This window comes from Canis lupus, chromosome 6 (genome assembly GCF_011100685.1).
Source record: "Canis lupus familiaris isolate Mischka breed German Shepherd chromosome 6, alternate assembly UU_Cfam_GSD_1.0, whole genome shotgun sequence".
NCBI classification, from domain to species: Eukaryota; Metazoa; Chordata; class Mammalia; order Carnivora; family Canidae; genus Canis; species Canis lupus.
Window position 1 is genome coordinate 72692819 of NC_049227.1, and position 26220 is coordinate 72719038.

Sequence of the window (26220 nt, forward strand, 5' to 3'; positions counted from 1 at the left end):
ACATTTTTTTTGCCTATTCATCAGTCGGTGGATATTTAGATTATTGTCAGTTTTTGCTATTATGAATGATGCTGTAAGAACACCTACTTACATGATTTTGTGTTGACATATGTTTTCAGTTTTCTTAGGTAGATTCTTAGGAGTACAATTGGTATGTATAGTAAGTTTGTGCTTAATTTTGAAAGAAACTAAATTGTTCTGTAAATAATAGAAACCACAAATGCATGAGGATTCTAGTTTCTGTATGTCCTTGCAAACACTTAGTATTTTTTCTGTTTTACACTATAGACATTCTAGTAGGTAGAGAGTGGTATTTTATTTTGGTTTTAACTTTATTTCCCTAATGAGTATGATGATAAGCATTTCTAATCTTCTTATTATGTATACGTGTATTTTTGTCAACTGTCTATATAAATTTTTTGCTTATTTTGAAAGTGGGTTATTGTCTTATTATTGACTTGTGAGAGTAGATATATGGATATAGTCTTTTAACAATACATGCATTGCAAATATTTTTTTCTCAACCTCTAACTTATCTTTTCACTTTCTTTATGGCCTCTTTTAGAGCAGGAAGATTTTGAGTTTTAAAGACATCCAGGTTATGAATTTTTTCTTTTATGGATCATGCTTTTTATATTGTTTCTAAGAACTCTGCCTAAGGTCAGAAGACTCTTTCTGTGTTTTTTCCCAGGAGATTCTTTCTGAGTTTTTTCCTAGGAGTTTCATAATTTTAGCTGAAATATAGACCTATGTTTTATTTTGAGTGAATTTTTATATGTGGTATGAAGTAAGGATCTAACCTCATTTTTTTTTGCAGTAGATATTCAATTATACCACCCCCATTTATTGAAAAGGTTATTCTTTCTCAGGTTAATTGTATGGGTATCTTTGTCAGAAATCAAGTTGCCATAAGATGTAATCTTAATTTCTGGACTCTCAGTTTTATTCCAGTGGTCTATATATTTATCCTGATGCCAGTAGCATGCAGTCTGATTATTGTAGGCAGCTTTGTAGTTAAGTTTTGAAATGGGGAAGTGTGAGTCTTTCAACTTTGCTCTTTTTTTTCAATATTGCTTTGGCTATTCAGATTCCCTTGCATTTACAAATGAATTTTAGGATCAGCTTGTAAATTTCTGCAATGATTCTTGCTGGGATAGTAATAAAGAATCCATTGAACTTATAAATCAGTTTGTGGAGATTGCCATCTTTACAATAGTTAATATTCTTATTCTTGAATTTGAACTGTCTCTGTATTTAGATATTCTTTAATTTTCTCAGCATTGTTTTATGGTTTTCTTCTTTTTTAAGATTTTATTTATTTATTTATGAGAGAAATAGAGAGAGAGAGGCAGGATTCATGCAGAAAGCCCGATGTGGGACTGGATCCTGGAACCCCAGGATCATACCCTGAGCCAAAGGCAGATGCTCAACCACTGAGTGTCCCTTTTTTTATGGTTTTTATCGTGCAAGTTTTGTACTTATTTGTTAAAATTTATTTCTGTGTATTTTATTCATTTTGATACTGTGAATGGAATTATTTTCTTAAATTCATTTTTGGATTCTTTGTTACTAATGTATAGAAATACAATTGATATTTTAATTTAATCTTCTATTCTTCCAACTTGCTATTTTCATTTTGTAGCTCTTGAAGTTTTTTGTTGATTCAAAATATTTGTTTTTTTAATAGATAGTGGATCTCTAAATGTTTTCAGATTTTCCATGTTTCAGGGATTCCATTGGGAAGTAGTTCAGTGCCTTAAAGGACAATTTAGAATATTAATTGAAGTGAATAAAGATATTAAATTATTAAATGATTAATTTGGTGATATGGCATGTTGAAATCATCATGTTGATTTTGTTGATTTTTTTAAATGCTGAAAGAAGTGATTGAGATCTAGTTGAATGTTATGAAAGACTTAAATGGATAGATAAAAATAAAAAAAATGCTTTATGACATGAGTTTTAGAGCAAATAAATGACATAAGAGTTTAAAAGAGGTGATGAGCTCTGCTGGTGTTAGAAAACTCCATTACAAGATATTGGAAGTAAAAAATGTATGTTGCAGAACAGTACTTATAATATTCTAAATATTTATAAATATATTTACATATTTTATATATGCATTGACATTGATGAAAAATTGAAAATCAGTTGAACAGTGATCATATTTGAAAGGATATATAAATATACACAGTGATTATGCATGGAGATTAGGAAGTTAGAAAACTTTATAGCTGCATACAATTACTTATAAAAAGTTATGAGCGCATTAGTAATTTTGAAATAATAGTTACCAATTTTAGAGAAATAAAAAAATGAAGTAGTATTTAATTCTGAATGTCTTAACCGGGGCCCTAAAACAAAAATTTCATTTACATATTCTACTTGGGTATTATGGTATGATCAAAAGTAGGAAGATCTTTGACTTTTTTTTTTTTTTAACATACTTGACTTTTTTAAGGACAATCAAAATGACTGATGTTCATTTAAGGAATTAATAGGAAGTTAGTGGGGGTATGAAAAGAAACTTAGATGACATACTAAGGAGTTTAGACTTCTTAATGAATGCAATGAAGATCTATTGTAGTTATTTGGGAAGGAAATTAGGGTGTTTCTATTATAGTTGGTGCTCTATGGATAAATTTTATTGACAAAGTTTTTTAAAGGAGATTAATCCAGTATTTTGCTAGCAAATTAAAAGGGGTTAGGAGACAGATTAGAGCAGAGAGATCAATTATCTGTAGGCCAGAATGATGCTATTAGAGCTGATACAGGCAGACCATAGTGGCAAAGAAGAAGACAGTGTAGAAGACAGTCAGAGTCATTGTGGTAGGCACTTTATGTATTTTATTCCTTCATTTCTTTACCATGTATGTATATTGGTCACCTAATCTGTGAACTAGATTATCCTGTACTCAGTGGTAAATAATACTGACAAAGGTTCTACTCTCTTAAAGTTCAGTGGGAAGGCACAGTAAGAAAACATGTAAGCAGAAAACAAAACAAAACAAAACAAAAAACCCCAGTCTAATGCCAGATTGTCTTAAATTCTAAAGAAAAGAAACTGAAGTAGTAACATATGACAAAAGAGATGAAGGCTTGGGCCAGATAGGGAAGGACTTTCTGACAAAATATGCCTTCTTCACCATGTTGTTTGATATAAAAAGATCTTATTTCACAGAAGAAAATAAAATATAGTAAGGTTGAAGATTTTACCCACTATCTGACATATAGTCAGTCATGAAGCTGGGATTTCAAGCCCACTTTGGTTTCACAGTCCTACAATCAACACTGTATCTCAAAGGACAAATGTTGCAGAGATTTGACAGGATTTTTTAACTGATCAGATATGAATAATTATGAATATGAAATATGAAAAAAAATAATATGTGAGAAAATACTCTTGGCATTTCGAACTTGGGGAACTGGAACAAAAAGTAGTTTAGCTTATGGAAATGGAAGCATTTGAAGAGTTTTGATAGAAAGTTAAATTTGATCATGTTTATTTGAGGCAGGGTATTGATATAGAGATATCAATCAAGTGTTGGAAATGAAGAGCTAAAATTCAGAAATAATGTTGTAGGTCTAAGATGTAAATTCAGTAGTTACTGGTCTGAGGTTATGGTTGAAGCCAAGCCGTCACAAGAATATATGGGAAATAGTATGAGACCTAAGGACAAAGCCTAAGAGCAGTTTAATTTTGGATAGAAAGCAGTGGGACCAATGAGGATAACAGAGAATTAATTCCAGGAGTAGAAGGAAAAACAGAGACAGCTTTGTATCACTTAGTTTAAGGGAAAATAATCGTTTAAAAAAAATGAAAGATGTATTTAAAAGTCAAGGACAATTATCATGGAAACAAAACTATTTTGAAAACTTCTGTTGGAGAGGTTGTTGTTTCTTTGGAATTTCAGTAAGTTTCAGGAACTATAGAGGGTTAATATGTAATTACCAAGTATAGAAACTTTCTGAGAAAATTTTGGACAGAGGAAAGACAATGCCTTGACTGCCAGAAATAAGATTAATGGATGATTTTTTTTTTTTTAAAGTGAGATGATATTAACTTCAGTATATTTTTAAGCCAAGAGAGATAAATTTTAATTTAAAATAAAAGGTTGAAAATAGAGACGCCTGGGTGGCTCAGCGGTTTGGTGCCTGCCTTCGGCCTAGGGTGTGATCCTGGAGACCCAGGTTCGAGACCCAAGTCAGGCTCCCTGGAAGGAGCCTGCTTCTCTCTCTCTGCCTCTCTCTCTGCCTGTGTTTCTGCCTCTCTATCTGTATCTCTCATGAATAAAAAAATAAAATCTTAAAAAAAAAGGTTGAAAATATCAGAAATAGGATAATTGAAGAAAAAAATTGTGTGAAAAATATGAATGGAAGGCATCACAGATGACGTAAGCCTTAAAGAGCTTTTGGCAAAATTTTGGTAGAATTTTGTGGCACAAATTAAAAAGAATCTATTTGAAAAATAATTTTTCAGCTTACTTATAAGTTTTTGGTTATTATTTCTGCTATAAATAATATTATTTTGGTTATTCTTTGATTATTGAAACATTTCATTTGTAGCATTAAACACTTGAATAAATGACAACATATAGGGATATAAATTTATTTAGTAATATTTGAAATATCTATTTCAAAAGATTTATTTACACTTAATATTGAGTGTAAGAATACTATGAAAATTGGGGAGGAAGAGTTAAGATGGCAGGGTAGTAGGGGAACCCTGGGCATCATCCCTTGAACACAGCTAGGTCAACATCAAATCATTTTGAACAACCTGGAAATCAATCTGGGATTAAGTAAACAATTTGCAGAATTGGAAGGAGAGAATGTGGCAGTTGTGAGATTCAGAGATGTAAACTGGGGGAGAGAAAAGCCAGATGCCGCAGATGGGAGGGAGCACTTTTCGTGGAAAAAAGTTAGGGAGAGAGGGAAAGTATGGGAGAGAAAGCAGCCTGTAGGGTTCCTGCAAGACCCTATGGTGTGGGGATCCCCTGGGTTGCTCTGGGAGAGAACGTTCCCCTTAGGCCCAAAGTATACTATATGGACAAGGGTATATTGACTTTTCAAGCTAAAAAGGCCCTCTGGGCACCATTGAGCGGCCATTCAACAGCAGGAGACAGAGAGGCTCACAGAGGGCAGATAACATGGTCACACTTTTTCTTCTGTGTACACGTGCATGGGTGCCCAGAGTCTCTGGTGAAGCACAGCACCATTCGTTAAAGAGCACCATTTTTTTTTTTTTTCCCATTGAATGTTCTTTCAGCTTTGTTGAAGATTAGTTGACCATACAGTTGTGGGTCCATTTCTGGATTTTTTATTCTATTCCACTCATCTATGTGTCTGTTTTTGTGCCAGTACCATATGTCTTGATCACTCCAGCTTTGTAATATTATCGGAAGTCTGAAATTGTGATTCTTCCAGCTTTGGCTTTCTTTTTCAAGATTGCTTTGGCTATTTGGAGTCTTTTGTGATTCTACACAAATTTTAGGATTGTTTGTTCTAGCTCTGTGAAAATGCTGTGTTATTTTGATAGGGATTGCATTAAATGTGTAGATTGCTTTGGGTAGTATAGACAATTTAGCAATATTTGTTTTTCCAATCCATGAGCATGGGATGTTTTTCCATTTCTTTGTGTCATCTTCAATGTCTTTCATAAGAGTTTCATAGTTTTCAGAGTACAAATCTTACCTCTTTGTCTAAGTTTATTCCTAGGTGTTTTATGGGTTTTGATGCAATTGTGAATGGGATTGATTCCTTGATTTCTCTTTCTGCTGCTTCATTATTGGTGTATAGAAATGAAACAGATTACTATATATTGACTTTATTGAATTTTATTGAATTTGAGTATCAGTTCTAGCAATTTTTTGGTGGAGTGTTTAAGATTTTCTAAATAGAGTACCATGTCGTCTGAATAATAGTGAAAGTTTGACTTCTTCCTTGCTGATTTGGATGACTTTTATTTCTTTTGTTGTCTGGTTGCTAAGGCTGAGACTTCCAATACTATGTTAAATAACAGTGGTGAGAGTGGACATCTTTGTCTTATTCCTGACTAGAGAGAAAAAGCTTTTGGTTTTTTCCCCATTGAGGATGATATTAGCTGTTGGTCTTTAAAGTATAGACTTTATGAGTTGAAATTTGTTTCTCTGTCCTTACTTTGTTGAGGGTTTCTATCAAGAATGGGTGCTGTGACTTGTCAAATGCTTTTTCTATGTCTGTTGAGAGGATCATATGGTTCTTATTCTTTCTTTTATTAATGTGGTGTTTCACATTGATAAAAATTCAAGTAGAAATAAATTCTACTTGATCATGGTGAATGATTCTTTTAATGTTCTGTTGGATTGAATTTGCTAGTATTTTGTTGAGAATTTCTATATCCATGTTCATCAGAGATTGGCCTGTAGTTCTCGTATTTATCCGTGTCTCTGGCTGAATTCAGAATCAAGATAATGATAATGAACAAGATAATGATAATGATAATGATAATTCGTAGAATGAGTTTGGAAGTTTTCCTTCCACTTCTTTTTTCTTTCTCTTTTTTTCTCTTTTCTTTTTTGGAAGAGTTTGAGAAGAATAGATATTAACTCTTTAAATGTTTGATAGAATTCCCCTGGGAAGCCATTCAGTCCTGGACTTTAGTTTTTCGGGAGATTTTTGATGACTGATTCAATATCTTTGCTGGTTATCAGTCTGTTAAAGTTTTCTACATCTTTCTCTTTTAATTAAACAAGTTTATATGCTAACAATAGATAAGAATTTATGTATTTCTTCCAGGTTGTCCAATTTGTTGGCATATAATTTTTTATAATATTCTTATGATTGTTTCTATTTCTGTGGTGTGATTTTGATTTCTTCTCTCTCATTAGTGATTTTGTTTATTTAAGTTCTTTCTCTTTTTGATAAGCATCGCTTGGGATTAATCAATTTTATCAATTCTTTCAAAGAATTATCCCCTGATTTCATAATATATTCTACTTTTTAATTTGTTTGTTTCTGTATCATTTTTCTACTCTAATGTTTTTGTTTCCCTTCTGTTGGCTTTAGGCTTCATTTGTTGTTCTTTTACTAGCTCTTTTAGGTGTAATGTTAGGTTGCATATTTGGGATTTTTCTTGCTTCCTTGAGTAGGCCTTTTGCTATATACTTCTCTCTTATGACTACTTTTGCTACATCCCAAAGGCTTTTAGATTCTTACATTTTCACTTTCATTTTTTTCCATGTATTTTTTAAGTTCTTTTTAAATCTCTTGATTGACTCATTCATTCTGCAGTAGGATATTCTTTAGCCTCCATGTATTTGTGGTCTTTCCAAATTTTTTGTGATTGACTTGAAGTTGTATAGTGTTGTGATCAGAAAGTATGCATGATGTGATCTTAATCTTTTTGTACTTGTTGAGGTCTTATTTTTGACCTAGTATGTCATCTTTTCTGGAGAATGTAACTATATGCACTTGAAAAGACTGCGTATTCCCTTGCTTTGGGTTGAAATGTTCTGAATATATCTGTGAAGTCCATTTGGTCCAGTGTGTCATTCAAAGCCACTGTTTCCTTGTTGATTTTCTGCTTAATTTGTCCATTGCTGTAAGTGGGATGTCAAAGTCCTCTATTACTATTGCATTTTTATCAGAGTTCCTTTTTGTTTGTTTTTTGTTGATTTATATATTTGGATGTTCCCAAATTGGTGCATAAATATTTATAATTGTTAGATGTTCTTTTTTTTTAAAGATTTTATTTATTTATTCATGAGAGACACACAGAGAGAGGCAGAGACATAGGCAGAAGGATGTGGAACTTGATCCCTGGACCCAGGATCACACCCTGAGCCAAAGGCAGACACTCAACCATTGAGCCACCCAGGCATCCCTACAGTTGTTAGAGGTTCTTATTGGATAGACTACTTTATTATGATATAGTGCCCTTCTTCATCTCTTGTTATAGTCTTTGGCTTAAAATCTAGTTTGTTTGAAATAAATATTGCTACTCCAGCTGTCTTTTAACATCCATTTGCATGGTAAATATTTCTCCATCCCCTCACTTTCAATAGGCACATTAAAAAAAAACAAAACTACAGGTGTCTTTAGATCTAAAATGAGTCTCTTATATGCAGCATATAGATGGTCCTTGTTTTTTTTTTTTCCCATTCTGATACCGTATGTCTTTTGATTGAAGCATTTAGTCCATTTACATTCAGAAAAATTATTGATAAATATGAATTTAGTGTCATCTTATTACTTGTTTTTTGTTTCTGGGGATTTTCTCTATTCCTTTCTAGTCCTTATCACTTTTTATCTGTCTTTCTTACTCAAAGAGTCCCCTTTACTATTTCTTGCAGGGCTAGTTTAGTGGTCACAAACTTTAGTTTTTGTTGTTTGGGAAACTCTGTCCTTCTCTTCTGAGTTATAGCCTGAAGCCTTGCTAGATAGTCTTCTTGGCTGTAGATTTTTTCCCATTCAGTGTTGATATATCATACTACTTTCTTCTGGTCTGCCAAGTTTCTGTGGAGAAATCTGCTGTTAACCTTATTTGTCTTCCTTTGTAAGTCAGGGACTTCACTTCTTGCTGCTTTTAGGATTTTTTCTTTATCTCTATATTTTGCAAATTTAGATATGATATGTCTTGATGTTAGCCTGCTTTTGTTAATTTTGATGGAAATTCTCTGTGTCTCCTCAATTTGGATCTGTTTCCTTCCCAGATTGAGGAAATTTTTAGCTATAAATTCCTCAAATAAATCTCTTCTCCCTTTCCTCTTCTTATTCTGGGACTCATATGATACAAATTTTATTACACTTTACGGAGTCACTGAGTTCCTTAAGTCTACATTTGTGATCCAATATTTTTCTTTCCCTCTTCTTTTAGCTTCATTATTTTCCATAATTTTATCTTCTGTATCACTTATTTGTTCCTTTGCTTCTTCCATCTTTGTGATCATTACATCTAGCTGTTGTACATTTCAGTTGTAGTTTTTTTTTTTTTATTCTTTAAGCAGCCTAATTTTTTAGATCTTTTATTTCTGCATTATGAGACTTGCTGGTATCTTCTATATTTTCCTAAAGCCTGGCTAGTATCATTATGATTGTTGCTTTAAATTCTGGATTAGGTGTTTAACTTACATCTTTTTAAATTAGATCCCTGGTCATGACCTTTTCTTGTTCTTTCTTTTGGGATGAATTGGTTGGTGTTGGTATTTTGTCTAGGTCTTTGTCTTCTTCTGTATGTTAGGAAAATCTATTATGTTTCATGCTCCTGAGAGTAATGGCTTTATATAGAAGAGGTCATATATGTCCAGGGCCTGATGCTTCAGGAAGTGTCTCTGGTATATGTTGTGTGCACTTTATTGCTGTGTTGTGGCTGCTATTTCCCTCAGGTCATCCCTCTGCAGTTTCCTCTTGCCTGAAGTGGGGAGTATTTAAACCTTGACCAGAGAATACGGTGAATTTTAACTATATATGCTCTGTTCTGCTTGTTAAAAGAGACCTGATGCTATTAAAAATTTATAATGATAATAATATAAGAGTATAGAAGTTTCAGAAAAGAAGAAAAGCACATACTAGAAAAAAAACTGTACTGAAATTTCTACCACTCATAATTATTACCATTTTTAAAATATTCATTTCCAAATACTTTCCCAACTCTGTAACTTATCTTTTCATTCACTGAACACGGTCTTTTCCAGAGAGATAAAATTTTTAATTTTGATGAAGTTCAACTTATCATTTTTTTTCTTTTAAAGGTTATGCTTTTGGTGTCAGGTCTAAGAATGTTTTTTCCTACTCCTACATCCCGAAAATTTCCTTCAATTTTTTTCTTTCTAAAAGTTTTATACTTTTAAGTTGTACATTTAACTTCCTGATCCATTTTGAGTTAATTTTTGTATGAGGTGTGAAACAGGTTCAGGCTCATTTGTGTGTGTATGTGTATGTCTGTGTCTGTGTATACCCAATTACTCCAGTAACATTTATAGAAAAGGCTATATTTTCTCCATCAAATTACTTACATCTTTATCAAAATTCAGTTGAACATATTGTAGGAACCCATTTTTAGGTTTTCTGGTCTGTTTCATTGATCTATGCTCACCAATATCACATAGTCGAAATTACTATAGCTATGTAAGTATCAAAATCAGGTAAACTGATTCCTATCACTTGTTTTTCAAAGTTGTTTTAGTCATTCTAATTCCTTTACCTTTCCATAAAAAGTTTAGAATGCTTTTTCTGCTTATACCTACAGAAAATTCTGCAAGATTCTGATAGGAATTGCATTAGCCCTCTATATTAATTTGGAGAGAACTGAAATGTTATTATGCTGAATATCCTAATTCATGAATGTGCTATGTCTTTCCATTTATTTCGATCTTTGATTTTTTTCATCAGTGTTTTACAGTATTCAGCATACAAGCTCTGTGCAAGTATTGTTAGACATACCTAATTATTTCATCTTTTTAAGTGATTAAAAATAGTATATTTTTAAATTTTGGTGTCCATGGGTTCACTGTGGTATATAGAAATTTGATTGATTTTTGCATGTTTATCTAACATACTATGGCCTTACTAACCTCACTTTTTACTTCTAAGAGATTTTTTTGTGGATTCTTTGGGATTGCCTACAGAGGTAAAATACAGAGTTTTATTTCTTATTTTTTCATCTATATGTCTTTTGTTTCCTTTTTTCACCTTATTGCACTAGCTACACTGCCCAGCACTACGTTGGCATGAAAAGAGATGGTGGGCATCCTTGTGTCATTCCCTCTCTTGGGGAGAAATTATTCAGTTTTTCACCATTAAGCATAAAGATAGCTGTTAGTTTTTATTTGATTTTCTTTATAAATAATGGAAGTTCTCTATGCCTATTTTGCTGAGGTGGTTTGTTTTGTTTTGTTTTGATCATGAATGGATGTTGAACTTGGCCAAACTTGGCCTAATATTTTTTCCCCATTAACTGATATATAATAGTTGATATATTTTTCTTTTGTCTTTTGATATGGTAAACTACATTAAATGATTTTCAAATATTGAGCAAGCCTTGTATCCCTGGAATAAGCACCATTTGCTCATGGTATATAGTTATTTTCACATACTGAATTCTATCTACTAACATTCTGTTAAGGATTATTATGCGTATATTCATGAGGGATACTGGTGGTCAGTTTTCTTTTTTGGTACTGTCTTTGCTTTTGGTATCAAGGTACTTTAACTTTATGAAATAAATGGGGAGGTGTTCCTTTTATTTTCTAGAAGAAACAATAAAATTGTAAATGTTTGGGAGAAGGAATGTTTCCTTCTTTCTGCTTACTTTAGGTTTATTTTGCTCTTGTTTTTCTTGGATCTTGAGAGGGGGAATCTCAGACTGTCGATTTGAGGATTTTCCTTTTTTCCTATATAAGCATTTAGTACTAAAAATTTCGCTCTCAGCATTGCTTTAGCTGTGTCCCACAAAATTTTGGTAGGTTCTACTTTTATTTTAATTCACTTTTTTCCCCCTTGATACTATATATCTTTGTAGATTTCCTAGAAGCTTGTTGCTTAGTTTTCAAGTTTTGGGGATTGTAGTCTTATTTTTCTGTAGTCAAAGAATATACCCTGTATGATTCAAATTGTTTTAAATTTGTTGAAATTTGTTCTATGAAACAGGAAATGACGTACATATGATTGGACATTTGAATGTCTATTCTGATGTTGCTGGTGGAGTTAGGTTCTGTTGGTTGATAGGGTTGTAGAGTTTTCCTTTGATTACTTTTGATATGATAATTCTTTGCCCATCCTTTTATTTTCAACGTGCCTATATCATTGTGTTTGAAGTTTCAGGTAGACAACATATACTTGGGCTATATTTTTAAATCCTCTTTGCCATATCTATCTTTCAATTGGTATATTTAAACCATCTAAGTTTAATATAAATTTTAATGTAATTACTGATAGAAAAGGACAACTGCCATTTTATATTATGTTTTCTATTTGTTTTCTCTGCTTTTTGTTTTCATATTCTTACTTTCCTACTACTTAAAGAATTTGAGAACTCCATTTATATTCTATAGTGTTTTTTGTGCATTCTATCTTTTAGAACTTTCTTACACACACATAGTCAAATGATGTCACCAATTTACTCATTAAAATGAAGTATAAAAAATAAATAAATAAAAAATAAAAAAATAAAATGAAGTGTAAAAGACTTACCTTTCTTTATAGCTCTGCCTTTTTAATAATTTTAAGTATTTTATACATATATTTAGATCAGTGTTATGATTTATCAGATATATTATTCACCAATATCTTCTGTAATTTTGTTAGCTGCCTTTCATTTTGTTGATAGTTTCCTTTGCTGCACAGAAGCTATTTAGTTTAATTAATATTTGCTTTACATACTTAAGGGCTTCTATGTCAAATGTATAAATATTTACAAATGCTACATACTCTTGCTGGATTGACCCTTTTATCATTATAATGACTTTTGACTTAAAGTCTATTTTTGTATATATATACCTACCCCATTTTTCTTTTGGTCTCTATTTGGATGAAATACCTGTTTCCATTTGCCTGGAATATCTATTCTTTTCATTTTTCAGTATATTTTCTGTTGTTCACATCAATTAATTTATATTATTCTATCTTCTCTTTTCCCTCATTCTTTAATCTTCATCCACCATTCTGCTGTTAAGTTCATCTACAGAGCTTCTTATTTTGGTTATTTTATCTTTCTCAAATGACCATGTTTCTTTTTCTCTATTACATAGTTGAAGCTTTCTATTTGTACATGTTTCAAGTATGTTTATAATTAATCATTGAAGCATTTTAATGATAGCTGCATCAAAAAAAAATTATCAGAAAGGGCAGCCCGGGTGGCTCAGTGGTTTAACACTGCCTTCAGCCCAGGGTGTGATCCTGGAGACCTGGGATCGAGTCCCACATCAGGCTCCCAGCATGGAGCCTGCTTCTCCCTCTGTTTGTGTCTCTGCATCTTTCTTTCTCTCTCTCATAAATAAATAAATTAAATATTTTTTAAAAAATGTGGTGAGGGGGCGCCTGGGTGGCTCAATCCAGTTAAGTGTGTGCCTTATTTTAAGCTATTCAGTGGTTCTTAGGTGAATTTTTTAAACTTGAAAATAGACTGTAGTGTTCCCAAAATGTTTACCAAGTAATCTTAAGAAATACTGATTTAAAATAATACAAAATCTTAATGTGGGGAATTTCACATAGATTTCTACGGTTTCATGTGATTATTAAGTGAGTAGGTCATTCATTAATGTGCTTTCTGATGGAATAAAAAGATAAAAACTGTGGGTTTGCTTTATTTGAAATAGATACTTATGGGGCTAGCACGATTTACATTTTTAAAATATGTTGGGAAAGTATATGCCAAATTAGGAAATTCTGATGGGAAAAGTCACAAATGGAATAGAAAAAGATAGACATTATGGACCAGATACATGTAGAAGAAATATAAACATGAGACTAGTGTAAAAAAAACAAATTTAGTATGACTAAAGTCATAAGTATGACTATATTAAGAATATTAAAATAATTGAGAATCTTTTTTACATAATTATATACACTTTGAATAGAATATAATTTTGGAATTTGTATTTCAAACTACTCTTACTGATAGAACACAAAGTACCCCTTTCCATGTTAGTTATAAAAGTCCTTGCTATTCTTTTGAAATAATTCATTATGTTTTATACCAGGGTTAGCAACAGCCACATTTTCATCCCGGGATTACAATAGCAAGCTATACAGTACAGATATTACAGTATTGTACCATCTGTTTTCTTGATTTTTGTAATTTTTTGCTTAAGCATATGTTGTTCATTGCCAAACGTTTACTGTAATACTTTAATTCCCTTTTGGACTGAAAATATTAGTACTAATTATCTTTCAGAGTTAATTTATTGATTTCATAATTTTGATTTGTGTTGGTGAATGAATTAGTAAATTCCTTTAGACTATTTTTTTGCATATCAAATAAGGTGTATAAAAATGCTTTGTAAACTCTAAAACTGTATCAGTGTTAAGTATGACTATAAAACTGTTGGCAAATAACATTGTTTGGATGCTTGAAATGTTTGAGCCTCTGTTCTAAGTGCTTTACAAATATTCCTTCACAACTCAATGAGAGTACCATTGTTATCTCTATTTTATAGATGATAAGCAGGGGACAGATAGGTTACTTACCCTGGGTTACAGAGCTAGTAAGTGCTAGAACTGGGATTTAAACCAGGAAATGCATTACTTTCCCTCACAAATAGGATATGTCCGTCTGTCCTCAGATACCAAATGGTTTATGGCATTTGTACAAGTTTGCAGAGATATCTTTATTGGCATTTTCCAAGGTAACTGTTTCAGGACATCAGAAAGCTTATTGTCTAGAGATTGCTTGTTCTCTGGCAAGGACACTAACCCTGCCCACAGCTGATGATTATTGTTTCTGTCTTTAAGGAGAAGAAATTCTTCATGCTTTGGTACAAAATGGGACTCTATGCTGTAAACTTAAGTATGAGCTTGATGTTCTCTGCTGGTGACTACTGTAGCATCTGACCAGGACCACCTTTAAGCCCAGTCATCTAAATTCCCTATTGTATTCTCCCCTCACTTCTTATCTATGCACTCAATCTACTGTGGTCCTGAGCTACTTACATAGGGGAGGAAAAATTATTTTCCCTCTACTGTCTCGAATTCTTGGCTGAGACCTTTGTAATAAAATGCAAATTAACAATAGACAAACAGAAGTAGACTAAAAAGTATATCTCTCATTTATACATGAGAGGTAGCCAGGGGGAAAATGAGGAACTCCCTGAGATATCTTAGGATACATGCTTAACTAGCTTTAATAGGGAAAGTAGAGGGAGAATGTAGACTTCTAATGAGAAAGGAAATGCGTTTTAGGGAAGATAAATGGGTCCTTAGAAGAATATGGGAATTTGTGACAAAGATCTTCTGGATGTGGTACCCACTCCTACTCTTCTTCTAACCTCTTTAGTGATAAAAGCTATCTCCTCTGATGTTGAAACACCTGGGGAATGGATTTATGGGAACTTAATGCCTTTTGAAGGATCTGTCTTTAGGTAGATAAAGGATGTTTGGCATAAGCCTCTCCCTGACTCTGCTATGTTTAAGTACCTACTGCTCAGAATAATCCATATACCACAGGGGCACATTTTGGGGAGGCACATCTTGAACTTTTACAGTGATATTTTGGTGGCATATTTTACTACCTTGAACACACACACACACCATGAGCCCAAATGCAATGAACAAAGAAACATAAAAATTAGAGGAAATCACATCTTTTCCAGAAACCAATAAAGGATAACATTTAAATAAAAGATTATTTCATAAAAGTGCTTTTAATCATAGTGAAGATTGTTTTTCAGGCACAGTGAAGATGGGACTGAGGCAAAGGCAGAAACTAGCTCTACCTGACTTAATGCCATTATTCCTGATATGTATAAGAAAATAGTAGGAACTAGAGGAGATTCTGCAAATCCTTTTATTTGTCAAGAGTAATAGTTGAACAGTGGCAGATAGAGTCCATTGTTAAAAGTCACAGAATAAGTTCCGTGGAAAGGCTTGTTAAAAAACAAAATTCAACTGAGTATATTTGAGAATATAATTGACTTTACATTATTCTTCAATCAGTCAGCATCCCATTTAACAAATAGACAGGAGCTCCAAGGAGGAGTTATACAAAATGGAAGGTTTTTATAGGAAATAGGGTGGAGCAAAGAAGTTCTTAGCAAAAAGAAAGAAAGAATTGTTCCAGGCCAGTTCACCTTTCCATAGGTAGAAGGGCAGGCAAGGGGTCTTACTAAGTAGATTTACCTCATCTTCCTCTGGAGTATGAAGAGGTCTCATGTGACAGATTACCTTATTGGTTCTGATTAGTAATTCCTGACTGGTTAATCTGCATTTCTGGGGGAGGTTGGAACTATAGGTTAGGTATTAAGTAAGTCCCAGTTTGGTGACTTGGCCTAGCAGAAGCAACTCCATCTTGGGTCTGTGATTTTCTTTTTAATGTGTACAGTATAGGCAGGATTACAATGAATAGCAAACTAGTATGAGACAGGACTTCTCTGTGATAGGACAGTCAGGAACTTCAGAAAGGAGCTTAGTGTCAGCCACATAGCTTAGCCAGAGTAGTTGAAAAGGTAATAGAAAACTCAAATGAGAAAGCTGGCCTTTGACAGAATGGCTTTAACAAATTGAGAATATACATGAAAATGATGAAGAAAAACATATAAAACATGGAAGTGAGTTCCAGGATATCTACCACACATGAATAGGAATTTTTTTAATAGAGAAAGCAAAGTCAGGAGAAACAATAAAGAAGTATATTTTTTCCAATGTTATGGATCTTAGTATAGAGCAAAATCTGTGAAAGAACTGAATATATTTTCCTTAAACATCTTTAAAGTTCAAGTCTCTGGTCATGGAAGAAGGAAAAAAGCAAAGTACATTTCAGATGAGATTTTTAAATATAAATCATTAGGCAAGGTGAGATGTTGGCGAGTGTATAGTATGTGAGGCAGAGTGAAGAACATTTGCAAAGGCACAGAGGTAATGCTAGAGCTTGGCGCAATCAACTGGCAACAAGTAATTTAGTGTTACAGTTTAGAAGACATGGTTGGGCATGTCAAATGATGCTGGAGACAAAAATAGGATTATTATGGCAAAGGGTATTATATGTGATACTAGGGAGATAGGGCTTTATCTTGCAAGATCTTGGGGAAATATTTAACAATTTACCATGATCCAATTTTCATACTAGAAAAATTATCATATATTCTGTAATTTTGGAGTGAAGGGAAATTTAAAGAAATCATGATGGGTGGGCTCTGGTTTATAACAACTGATTTGTAAACTGGTAGGGCATATAGATTATAGGGAACAGATTGAAGAGTTATGTATTTGATGGAAATCTGAATTTATTGGATGGTAAAGGGAAGGGGGAGAAGGAATGTGGGTTTATTACTTAGATGACAAGGTGAAGAATAGTGTTAATGACTGTGTATGTAATGCAGTATGAGGTATGGGTTGCAGATGTTTTCAAATGGGGGAGATAATTCAGTTTTATTTTTTAAATATTTTATTTATTTATTTTGAGAGAGAGCATGAGCATGGGGAGGGGCAACCAAAGAGGGAGTGAAGGAATATCAAGCAGACTTCACATTGAGTGTGGAGCCCAGTGCAGGGCTGGAATTCAGCCCTGAGATAAAGACCTGCCCTGAACCAAAAGTCAGAGGCTCAACCAACTGAACCACCCAGGCATTCCACCCCCACACCTTTTAAGATAAGATTTATTTACTTATTTTAGAGAGAGCATGGAGGGGAGGGGTAGAGGGAGTGAGAGCCTTAAACAGAGTCTGCAATGAGTATGGAGCCAGACTGCAGTGCTCAATCTCACAACCTGAACTGAAACCAAGTTCGTTTTAGTTAACCAGTTGGATGATTAACCAACTACACCACCCAGATGCCCCAATTATTTCAGTTTTTGACCTGTAGGTAGAGAAAGAGAATTGGAATTTTATTTTGTAGATTGTAATTTAAGAGGTAATTCCTAATAGGAGATACAGCTATGTGAATAAGCAGCATATGTGAGATAGTAAGATGTAGCTAAGAAGGTGATCATTTGAGCAGAAAGATGAAAAATAAAGCCTAAATTTTGCCGTTTATTTATGTAGTTTGAAGAAGAAAAAGAACCAGTAAAGCAGATCGAGAAATAAAAATTTAAAAGGTAGAAAAATTAAGAATATGATCTTAATGCCCCCAAGGAAGAGTTGAATTACAAAAATAGGTTGACGGTGCCAAATCAAGCTTGGAAACCAAATATGAAATGTATAAGTTACTATTATGAAATGTATAAGTTACTATTACTTAGTGATATAATAGTCAACTAAAAGTTGAATACCAGTTACAGGGAGTTGTCTATTTAGTCCTAGAGATATAGGATTAAAAAAAAAAAAAGATTAGTGAGTTTATGTTACAAGTGGGAAAGATAGACCAATAATTGTGTCATAGCAGAAACTTGTCAAATAAAAGACAAATGAAAACAGGAGAGATTTTTTTCAAAAGGATTATTAAAATGGAGGGAAAGGGGCTATTGAAATAGGGGGAATGCTCTAACTGATCAGTCATCTTCAAACATCTTTAAGATCAGTCTACAAAGGTTTTTTTCTCTTATTGGGAGGAGTAAATAAGACTGGAAAGAACTGGTGTGGGGAAGCAGGATGAAGGGGAGTGGCATGACTTGATCATAGATCAGAGAACGTTTTATTCTGGGAGTTGCTTATCTCGGAAAGTGCTGTTAAGGGAAGGTTATAAGGTGGCTCAGGCTGATGTTGGGCCAAAGTTCAGGGGCCTAGGGGAAGGAGAGGATCTTAACCAAAGTTTGGTTAACAAGCATTTTGTTCTGATCGATCAGTGGGACAAAGGAGTTTAATCGTTAAAAGGGCAAGTGGGAATTTAGAGGGTCTGTGTCTGGGCCTTGTCAGGTGAACTAGAGGGGCGTCCATAGGTATTATCTAAGTAATATAGCAGAGGGTGCTTCTTTGGATGATACCATTTTCTGAAACGAAGGGGTGAGGAGATTTCTTACCTTTCCTGTTTTCTAGGACCACAGGGTTCAGGTAAAACTCAAGATTGTCAAGTATGACAAATGAATGCTGCGCAGGATAATATTGTAGAGGAATATTGAACTCAGAACAATGTCCGGAAAGGCTTCTTGGAGGAAAGAATTGAATCTCCAAAAGACTAAGTAGTGAGATAAGTAATTGAGAAAGGCAGTCAAGAAACTGGAGTGGAATCTGTGGAAAGAATTGAGGTTTGATTATCAGATAATTTTCAGGGTTATAAGTGGTTGGATATTGCCATTGTGGAAGGTATCTTATGTAGGGTGAAGGGAGATGAGATGGAGGTAAAAAGTGACTAGATCAAGAATTTTGTGTGCCAAGTCAAAAAATGTGTATTTGATCTTTCAGTGACGTGCCTGTGAAATATAATAAGCAGGTGTATGCCATGTGATCAGATTTGCATATTGGGAAGTTCACTCTAGCAATAGTGCACATTATGCTTCGAAGGGAGTCGGGGAGTGGGGATGATTTCAGTTATCGGGACCATTTTTAGCAAATTAAGGAAGTGTTAAAGACATGCAGTAAAGCAATGGCAGAGATTAGAAGAAAAGGGAGAAGTCAGATATTGGGATGTTGAATATCCAGGATCTAGCAACATTTGGGTATAAAGAAGCATAAGAAAAAAGAGAGCTTAGGATTTCTGAGTCAGGTAATTATGGGCACTAGTATCATTTACTTACAGCATATGAGAAAGCAGTTTAAGATAGAAGATTCTTGTTTGGGAAAGTTGAATTTAACTGAATATCAGTGTGAGCACATTGTTCTTTAGTTCAATAGTGAGTTCAGGCTGAAAGCTAGAAATCTGAGAGTCATCAGCACATAGGTAAGTACTGAAGCTATGAATTAGATACAATAATCTGGAGAGCATATTCAAATCAAGAAGTGACAAATAGAGAAAAATCCTTTCCATGTGGCACTAGGCAGGGTATGGATAGGACTTTAAGAAGTCCAGAAGTAAACAAGAGTTATAGGAAAACTACAAGGAGTGGTTTACAGAACCCAAGGGAGGTATTTGAAGGAGGAATATCCAATGTAGAAGTATCTGATATGTTGGTAGGTGTAAAATCCAGTGGATTGAGATAAAGGAAAGGAGAAGGTAGGGACAGATATGAAATTCTGTCTCAGGAATTTGGGTTCTTAATAAAAGTTAAATAGAAAGGTTAGAGGGTTGGGTTAGATATGATTGTTTATATGGGTGTATTAATGGGTAGAGGAATAGTGACAGTAGAAGATAAGTAATAGTGAAACAGAGTGAAGTGGGACTTAATAGCAATGGAGTGCCTCTCTTGGACAGGAAGGGAAATACTTCTTGTTTTTAAGATAGAATAGAAGGCATTTCCTTTTTTTTTTTAAGATTTTATTTATTTATTATGAGACAGAGAGAGAAAGAGAGAGAGAGAGAGATAGGCAGAGGGAGAAGTAGGCTCCATGCAGGGTGCCCGATGCCGGACTCTATCCCGGGACTCTAGGATCACACCCATGATATGAGGCAGGAGGCAGATGCTTAACTGCTGAGCCCCCCAGACGTTCCTAGAAGGCATTTCTACTTAGAATAGAGAGGAATATAGTTAAATGGGAGTATAGTTAAATTTAGGGAATGGAAGAGAGTTAGTTGATGGAGTTCCTACTTGATGGCCCTGTTTCCTCCATGAAAAGATGTTTAGGGAGTTCTGGGGAAAAGGCTTAAAGAGTGTTGAGAACAGTACTGAACTGAATGTTTGCAATAGCTCCTGTTGGAAATGGAAGCAAGCCAGGGCCAAGTAAAGCATTTGCTAATTAGCAATGAATGTTTGTAAATATAAATCTGAAGTAGCACTAATTTGCAAGACTTTGTGATTTTTGTTTCCTGGCATTACTTAGCTGATTGAGTGTACAGGCAGAAAAGGGGACATGATATGATGGAGTTGGTAATTTTCAGGTAGATGCGTCACAAACAATATAAATTTTAAGTTCTTAATGTATCATCCTTACTTTCAAAACATAAGTAGGGTAGCTTTATTTCTAACCAGTCAGATGACCAGTGGACTAGAGAGAATCTATGATCCCAAATCTAAAATTTTGCAGGAACACAGGATCCCTGGATGGCTCAGTGGTTTAGCACCTGCCTTTGGCCCAGGGTGCGATCCTGCAGTCCCGGGATCGAGTCCCACGTCAGGCTCCCGGCATGGAGCCTGCTTCTCCCTCCTCCTGTGTCTCTGCCTCTCTCTCTCTCTCCCTCTATGTCTATCATAAATAAATAAATCTTTAAAAAAAATAAAAAAAAATAAAAATAAAATTTTGCAGGAACAGAGATCTTGGAGATAATTTCTTTAAAGGCACTATAGAATATTTTATTCCAGAGGAATGAGCTGTATCCTATAAAAGTGTCCAACATTTCTAGTTAAGCTACAACAAAATTTTGGACTACTATAAGTTATTCTGTGACCCAACATATGTCAGTTTCCTATGGTAACCCACAGGATACTTTTAGAGTTTTGTTGGATACCTATTCCTTCCACACTTTTTAAAGATCAACATGATTATGTTCAAAATTTTATATTTATGATACTAGACTGGGAAAAGAAGGTAAGAGGAAGAAATTTATCATCATTGGTCTTGAATTTTGTGTCGAAAATTGAAATTATTCTTTGCTACTAATTCTTGACACTATGATCTAATGAAATCAATGAGAATGTATTTATTATTTAACTATTATACCTACAAGATACTTGTAAGCATTTTAATAGTTTATTAGACTAGCAATTTTAAAATGTCCCTTGGAAATACTTTCATGAAAGATAAATGTTAACATATATTTTCTTTATACAGGGATCAACCTATGATGATGAAATTAATAATATCAAACATATTATTTCAAAAATTAATGAAATTCTGGCTCATAATTCACCAGTTTTGATTGTTCAAAGATGGATACGTGGTTTCTTAGTTAGGAAAAACATGAGGTATGTTTTCTTTTCTTTACTACTGTAATATTAAAATAAAATAAATCAGTGATGAAAAGGCAATTTTTCAATAATATACATTTTATATTCTCTATCAAAATGACATTTGACTATTTGAACTAGTTTTAAGGAAAATATCACATACTCTATGGCAATATAATATTTAGCATGATCTGAATTGATACTTTTATTTTTTATTTTAAATTCACCATAAAAATAGCTAGTTAATAAATTTATCATTATTTGAGTAATTCAGATAGTTTTCTTATATTAAACTTAAAAATATCAATGACAACATATTGAATTTCTCTCATATAATGGGATGTAATAGAAATTTAAGCTGTATGTTATGGGATACAATAGAAATATAAATCATGAATCATATGTGAAGATTTCACAGTTTGGGGGGATGTGAAGATAATTTTGCTGAAATATCTGTTACCACATCAATCTAGTCATCCTTTGGTTAGTGGTCTTTTCCTCCCTCCATTTCCTGTATTCCTTTCCAATGGCTGGCATTTGTAAATAGAAGAAGACTTTTCTTGCAAGAATCGCTCAACATTGTAATGTGGGAGATAAGACAGGACACTCTGCAATCAACCTCTTTGTATTAGGTGTGCCAAACATCAAACATATGAAATGAGTAAATGAACATTCTTGTATAGTTTAATCTCCAGATGCTAAATGGCAGAGTTCAGACGATAAAAAATGAGATTCAGCCCTGAAATACAGGTAGAATTAAATAGATCTAAAGTTGGGCAATGGGCATTCCTGAGAAAGTAAGATTAGGAAGTTTTACTGAAATGTTATTCAACATTCAGTGGTGAGGCCGAGAGAATGTTCTCTTGCATTAGCTTGCATGTGTTGAACCACAGATGGCAATAGCCCTGAAAAAGAGAAATAGGTATGAGGGACAAGCAGCAAAACTGACAATAATATAGTACCTGAAACTTCTGAGGAAGAGGTTCATTATAGTTTTCAAACCAAGATCAAATTGCAAGAGAGAGTGGGCTCACAAGTTAGGGCGCATACAATGATTCGGAATAAAAGATAGGGGAAAGTTTCAGGCACGGACTGACAGGTGTCTATTTATTTAAAGTATTATTTCTATCTCCTATGTTCCATTTATATGTAGTATGCACTTTACATGAAATAAACATCTAAAGGGACTAGTCTTTAGTTTATTCCCCCAAGATTGAGTTCTTCTGTCTTAGAATCAAGATTTCCTCTAATACTCGTGTAACATGAGATCAAAACCTTATGCATGGAAATAATTTCAGAATATTTAGCATGCGTGAACAGAATTTCAATGAGCTTTGTGGAAGTAATAATAACAGATCACAGTGGTGTAAGGCAGACTGATTTGAATTATTTTTCTCTTTAAAATGCAGTTCCATTAGACCCCTAGCTTAACTGTTCTGAACCTGACTTTCCTCATATGTCGAATGGTAGAGAGCAGGGGCTAAAAGCAGGACTGAACTCACTCACTCTTTGCTTGTGGTAATTAAAATCATGAATCTAAAGCATAGCACCTTCTTATTAGCTGCTATTTTAAGTATCATTGCTATTGTTATTATAACTTGTGCTTTTTGCATTATTTGACTCCATGGGAAACCTACTCTTTTGTTTGTTTCTTTTTTGATTCTTGCCCCCTTCTAATTACATTTATGACGGCATATAATATACCTAGTAATCTTTCAAAAATGTAAATCTAAGTTTATTCAACAGCTTAAAACCCTCCAATTGCTCCCAGTTTGATTAAGGCACATGGCTGAGATTTTGGCCCTACAGTGTTCATGACATACTGTCGTTACCACAAGCACTTACCGTGCTGTATTGCTGTTGTCTGTATCATTATCTGTATCTCCAGATGTACCGTACATTCTCTGTATGTAGCACATAACAGAGTGCTTGACATATGTTAGGTGCTGCAAATGTAGTTTGCTCAGTTAGTAAATACATAAATAGATGGTGCAAGCTAGAGTCAGAGAAGTATGTCTGGATTCATCAATGGGAAAGTGAAAACAAAAAGCAAGTGGGCAACATACAAAGCCGCTCTGAGAGGTGCCTATGTATTTCCCCAACCTAAAGGTACAAATGATTAGTCCTCTCAAATGTCTCTCTCTAGCCATGAGAAACATCTCCCCACGCCCAAATACTTCACACTATGCTTGAAAATTGTTCATTTAAACTGCTTGAAATGTTATATACCGCCTTAAAATATCATATACTGCCTAAATTTAGAAAATTGTTATGGCTAATGCTATCATCTTTTAAAGTAATGGTACTTCTAATGTGGATGATATAGTGCAAGGGAAATATGCCTTTTAAGTTTTTTTAAATTTTAATTCTAGTGTAATTAGTGGTGTTAAGTCAGTTTCAGGTGCTCAACCCACTGATTCACCCTTCTACAAACTACTCAGTGCTTATCATAAATGTACTCTTAATCCTCTTCACTTATTTCATCCCCTCTGGTGACCATCAGTTTAGTTTGTTCTCTGTAGTTAAGAGTGTGTTTCTTCATTTGTCTCTTTTTTGTTTTGTTTTGTTTCTTAAGGTACACATGCTAGTGAAACTATATGATATTTGTCTTCGTCTGACTGGCTTATTTCACTTAGCATTATGTGCTCTAGATCCATCCATGTTGTTGCAGATGGCAAGATTTCATTCTTATGAGGGGCTGGTGTTTATACACACACCACTTTTACGCTATCCATTCATTTGCCAATAGACACTTGTGTTGCCTTCATAATTTGGCTACTGTAAATAATGCTATAGTAAACATAGGGGTACATACGTCTTTTCAAATTAGTGCTTTCATTCTTTTTAGATAAATACCCAGTAGTGTGATTACAGATCCCATGGTAATTCTAATTTTAATTTTTTAAAGAAAACTCGATACTGTTTTTCGCAGTGGCTGCGCTAGTTTACATTCCTGCCAACAGTGCAGGAGAGTTCCTTTTTCTTCATGTCTTTGCCGACACTTGTGTTTTTAATTTTAGCCACTTTGACAGGTTTGAGGTGACATTTCATCATGATTTTGATTTACATTTCCCTGATGATAAGTGATGTTGAGCAACCTTTCATATGTCTGTTGGCCATCTGTATGTCTTCTTCAGAGAAATGTCTGTTCATATCTTCTGCTCATTTTTAATTGGATTACTTGTTTCTTGGTGTTGAGTTTTATAAGTTCTTTATATATTTTGGAGAGTGAATATTTACTGCAGTGCTATGTCTCCTGTTCACTAGAACTTGGCACTTCAAGGGTGTCTCTTGTGTGTGTGTGTGTGGCATGCACTATGCTGTTGTGCCTGACTGTTGGATTTGTCTTCCATTAAGTCATCTGCAATGACTCTCTTTACCTATTTGGGGCTGGATTTGGTCCCTATGTTGTTTGGGCCAGTCTGGGGCTATCTTGGGCTTGAGTTGACTCAGACCAGGGATTTGCCAGAACTGCAGGAACACTGCACTGCAGGACACTTCCCTGTGTTGTTCCCTGAGAAACTTCCATTGATGAATGGAGCATGTAGTCAGACCAGATGTCTGCCCCCAGCATACTGCTAAGGCTCTAGTCAAACTGGTGTGTAGGGTTTTCTTCCCTTCTCCTTGGAGCAGGTGTCACTTTAATGAGGTGCTCACCACTGTCATGTTTGCTTGCACAGTGCCACAATTATGGAACTGCTTCGAATGCATTTCTGCAAAGGGTGTGTTGGATATAGAAGGTCTGCAAGAGAGTACGGGGGGTGAAATATGCAGTGTTAGCAAAGTACCAATTAGTTGGCTGTGGGAGGGGACCTACACCACTTCAGAAAATTCCTGGAGCGGTGGATCTACAGAAGGGCTCAGGGATGGAACATACTGTTCCCAAACTAGGTGAAAAGTGTTCAGGCTGCCCTGGTTCCCACAAGTGTCCCTGTATCTAGGGTGTAGAGTGGGAAAGGGAAATGGTGACATTTCTCCCTTTCATGGACTGTCCCACTGGTCAGTTTGGCTCTCAAGCACATCCCTTCCCTTCCACCCTCTTCTGTGTGGCCACTTCTCTACATTTAGCTGTGGAGCTTGTTCTGCTAGTGTTTAGGTTGTTTTCTGGGTAATTTATACTACTGTAGATATCCATGGGATGAGGTAAAACTAGGATCCTCCTACTTCACCATCTTCCCCAGAAGTCTCAGGGAGATACATTTTTATTCTTAGAGTGAAATATGATGATGTTGGAGCCTACTAAACCTAAGTAAGTGGAGCTATATTGAGGTAATAGGGAGGATTATTGGCTGTATCAGTGGGATGTAAAAAAGATTAAAAAAAGGAAAAAGTAGGAAACAAACATTTATTGAATGTGCAGCATATGTAAAGTACTATATTACATACTTTAGTCCACTTTATATCTTTAATACAGCAGAACTTTTAAATTTGTCCTGGATTTTCTGCTTTATAGATGAAATATTAAGAATTTAAACTTGGTTGAGAGGTTAAGATATGAATCTAATGTCAGACAGCTGTCAAGTTCTATTGTGCAGCCTATCCAAAATTCTGTGCTCTTTTTACTTTTTTCTATATATATACTTTTTCTTAAGAGCCCTGGTCTTTTTAGTAAGGAATTGTGTTTGGAGACTAGTATCTGGGAATTGGATGTGTTCATTGCTACTAGAGTGTCAGAG

At 34.3% G+C, this 26220-nt stretch overlaps 1 protein-coding gene across 3 annotated transcripts in view; it reads left to right on the forward strand.

The window, feature by feature from the left end:
* LRRIQ3 (leucine rich repeats and IQ motif containing 3) overlaps positions 1–26220 on the forward strand; it is a 169864-nt gene that overhangs the window by 22043 nt on the left and 121601 nt on the right. For all 3 annotated transcript variants that reach the window (XM_038541655.1, XM_038541657.1, XM_038541656.1), the window contains exon 4: positions 21429–21562. In XM_038541655.1, coding sequence (XP_038397583.1) covers positions 21429–21562 — 134 coding nt within the window. The remainder of the gene's footprint in view (positions 1–21428; positions 21563–26220) is intronic.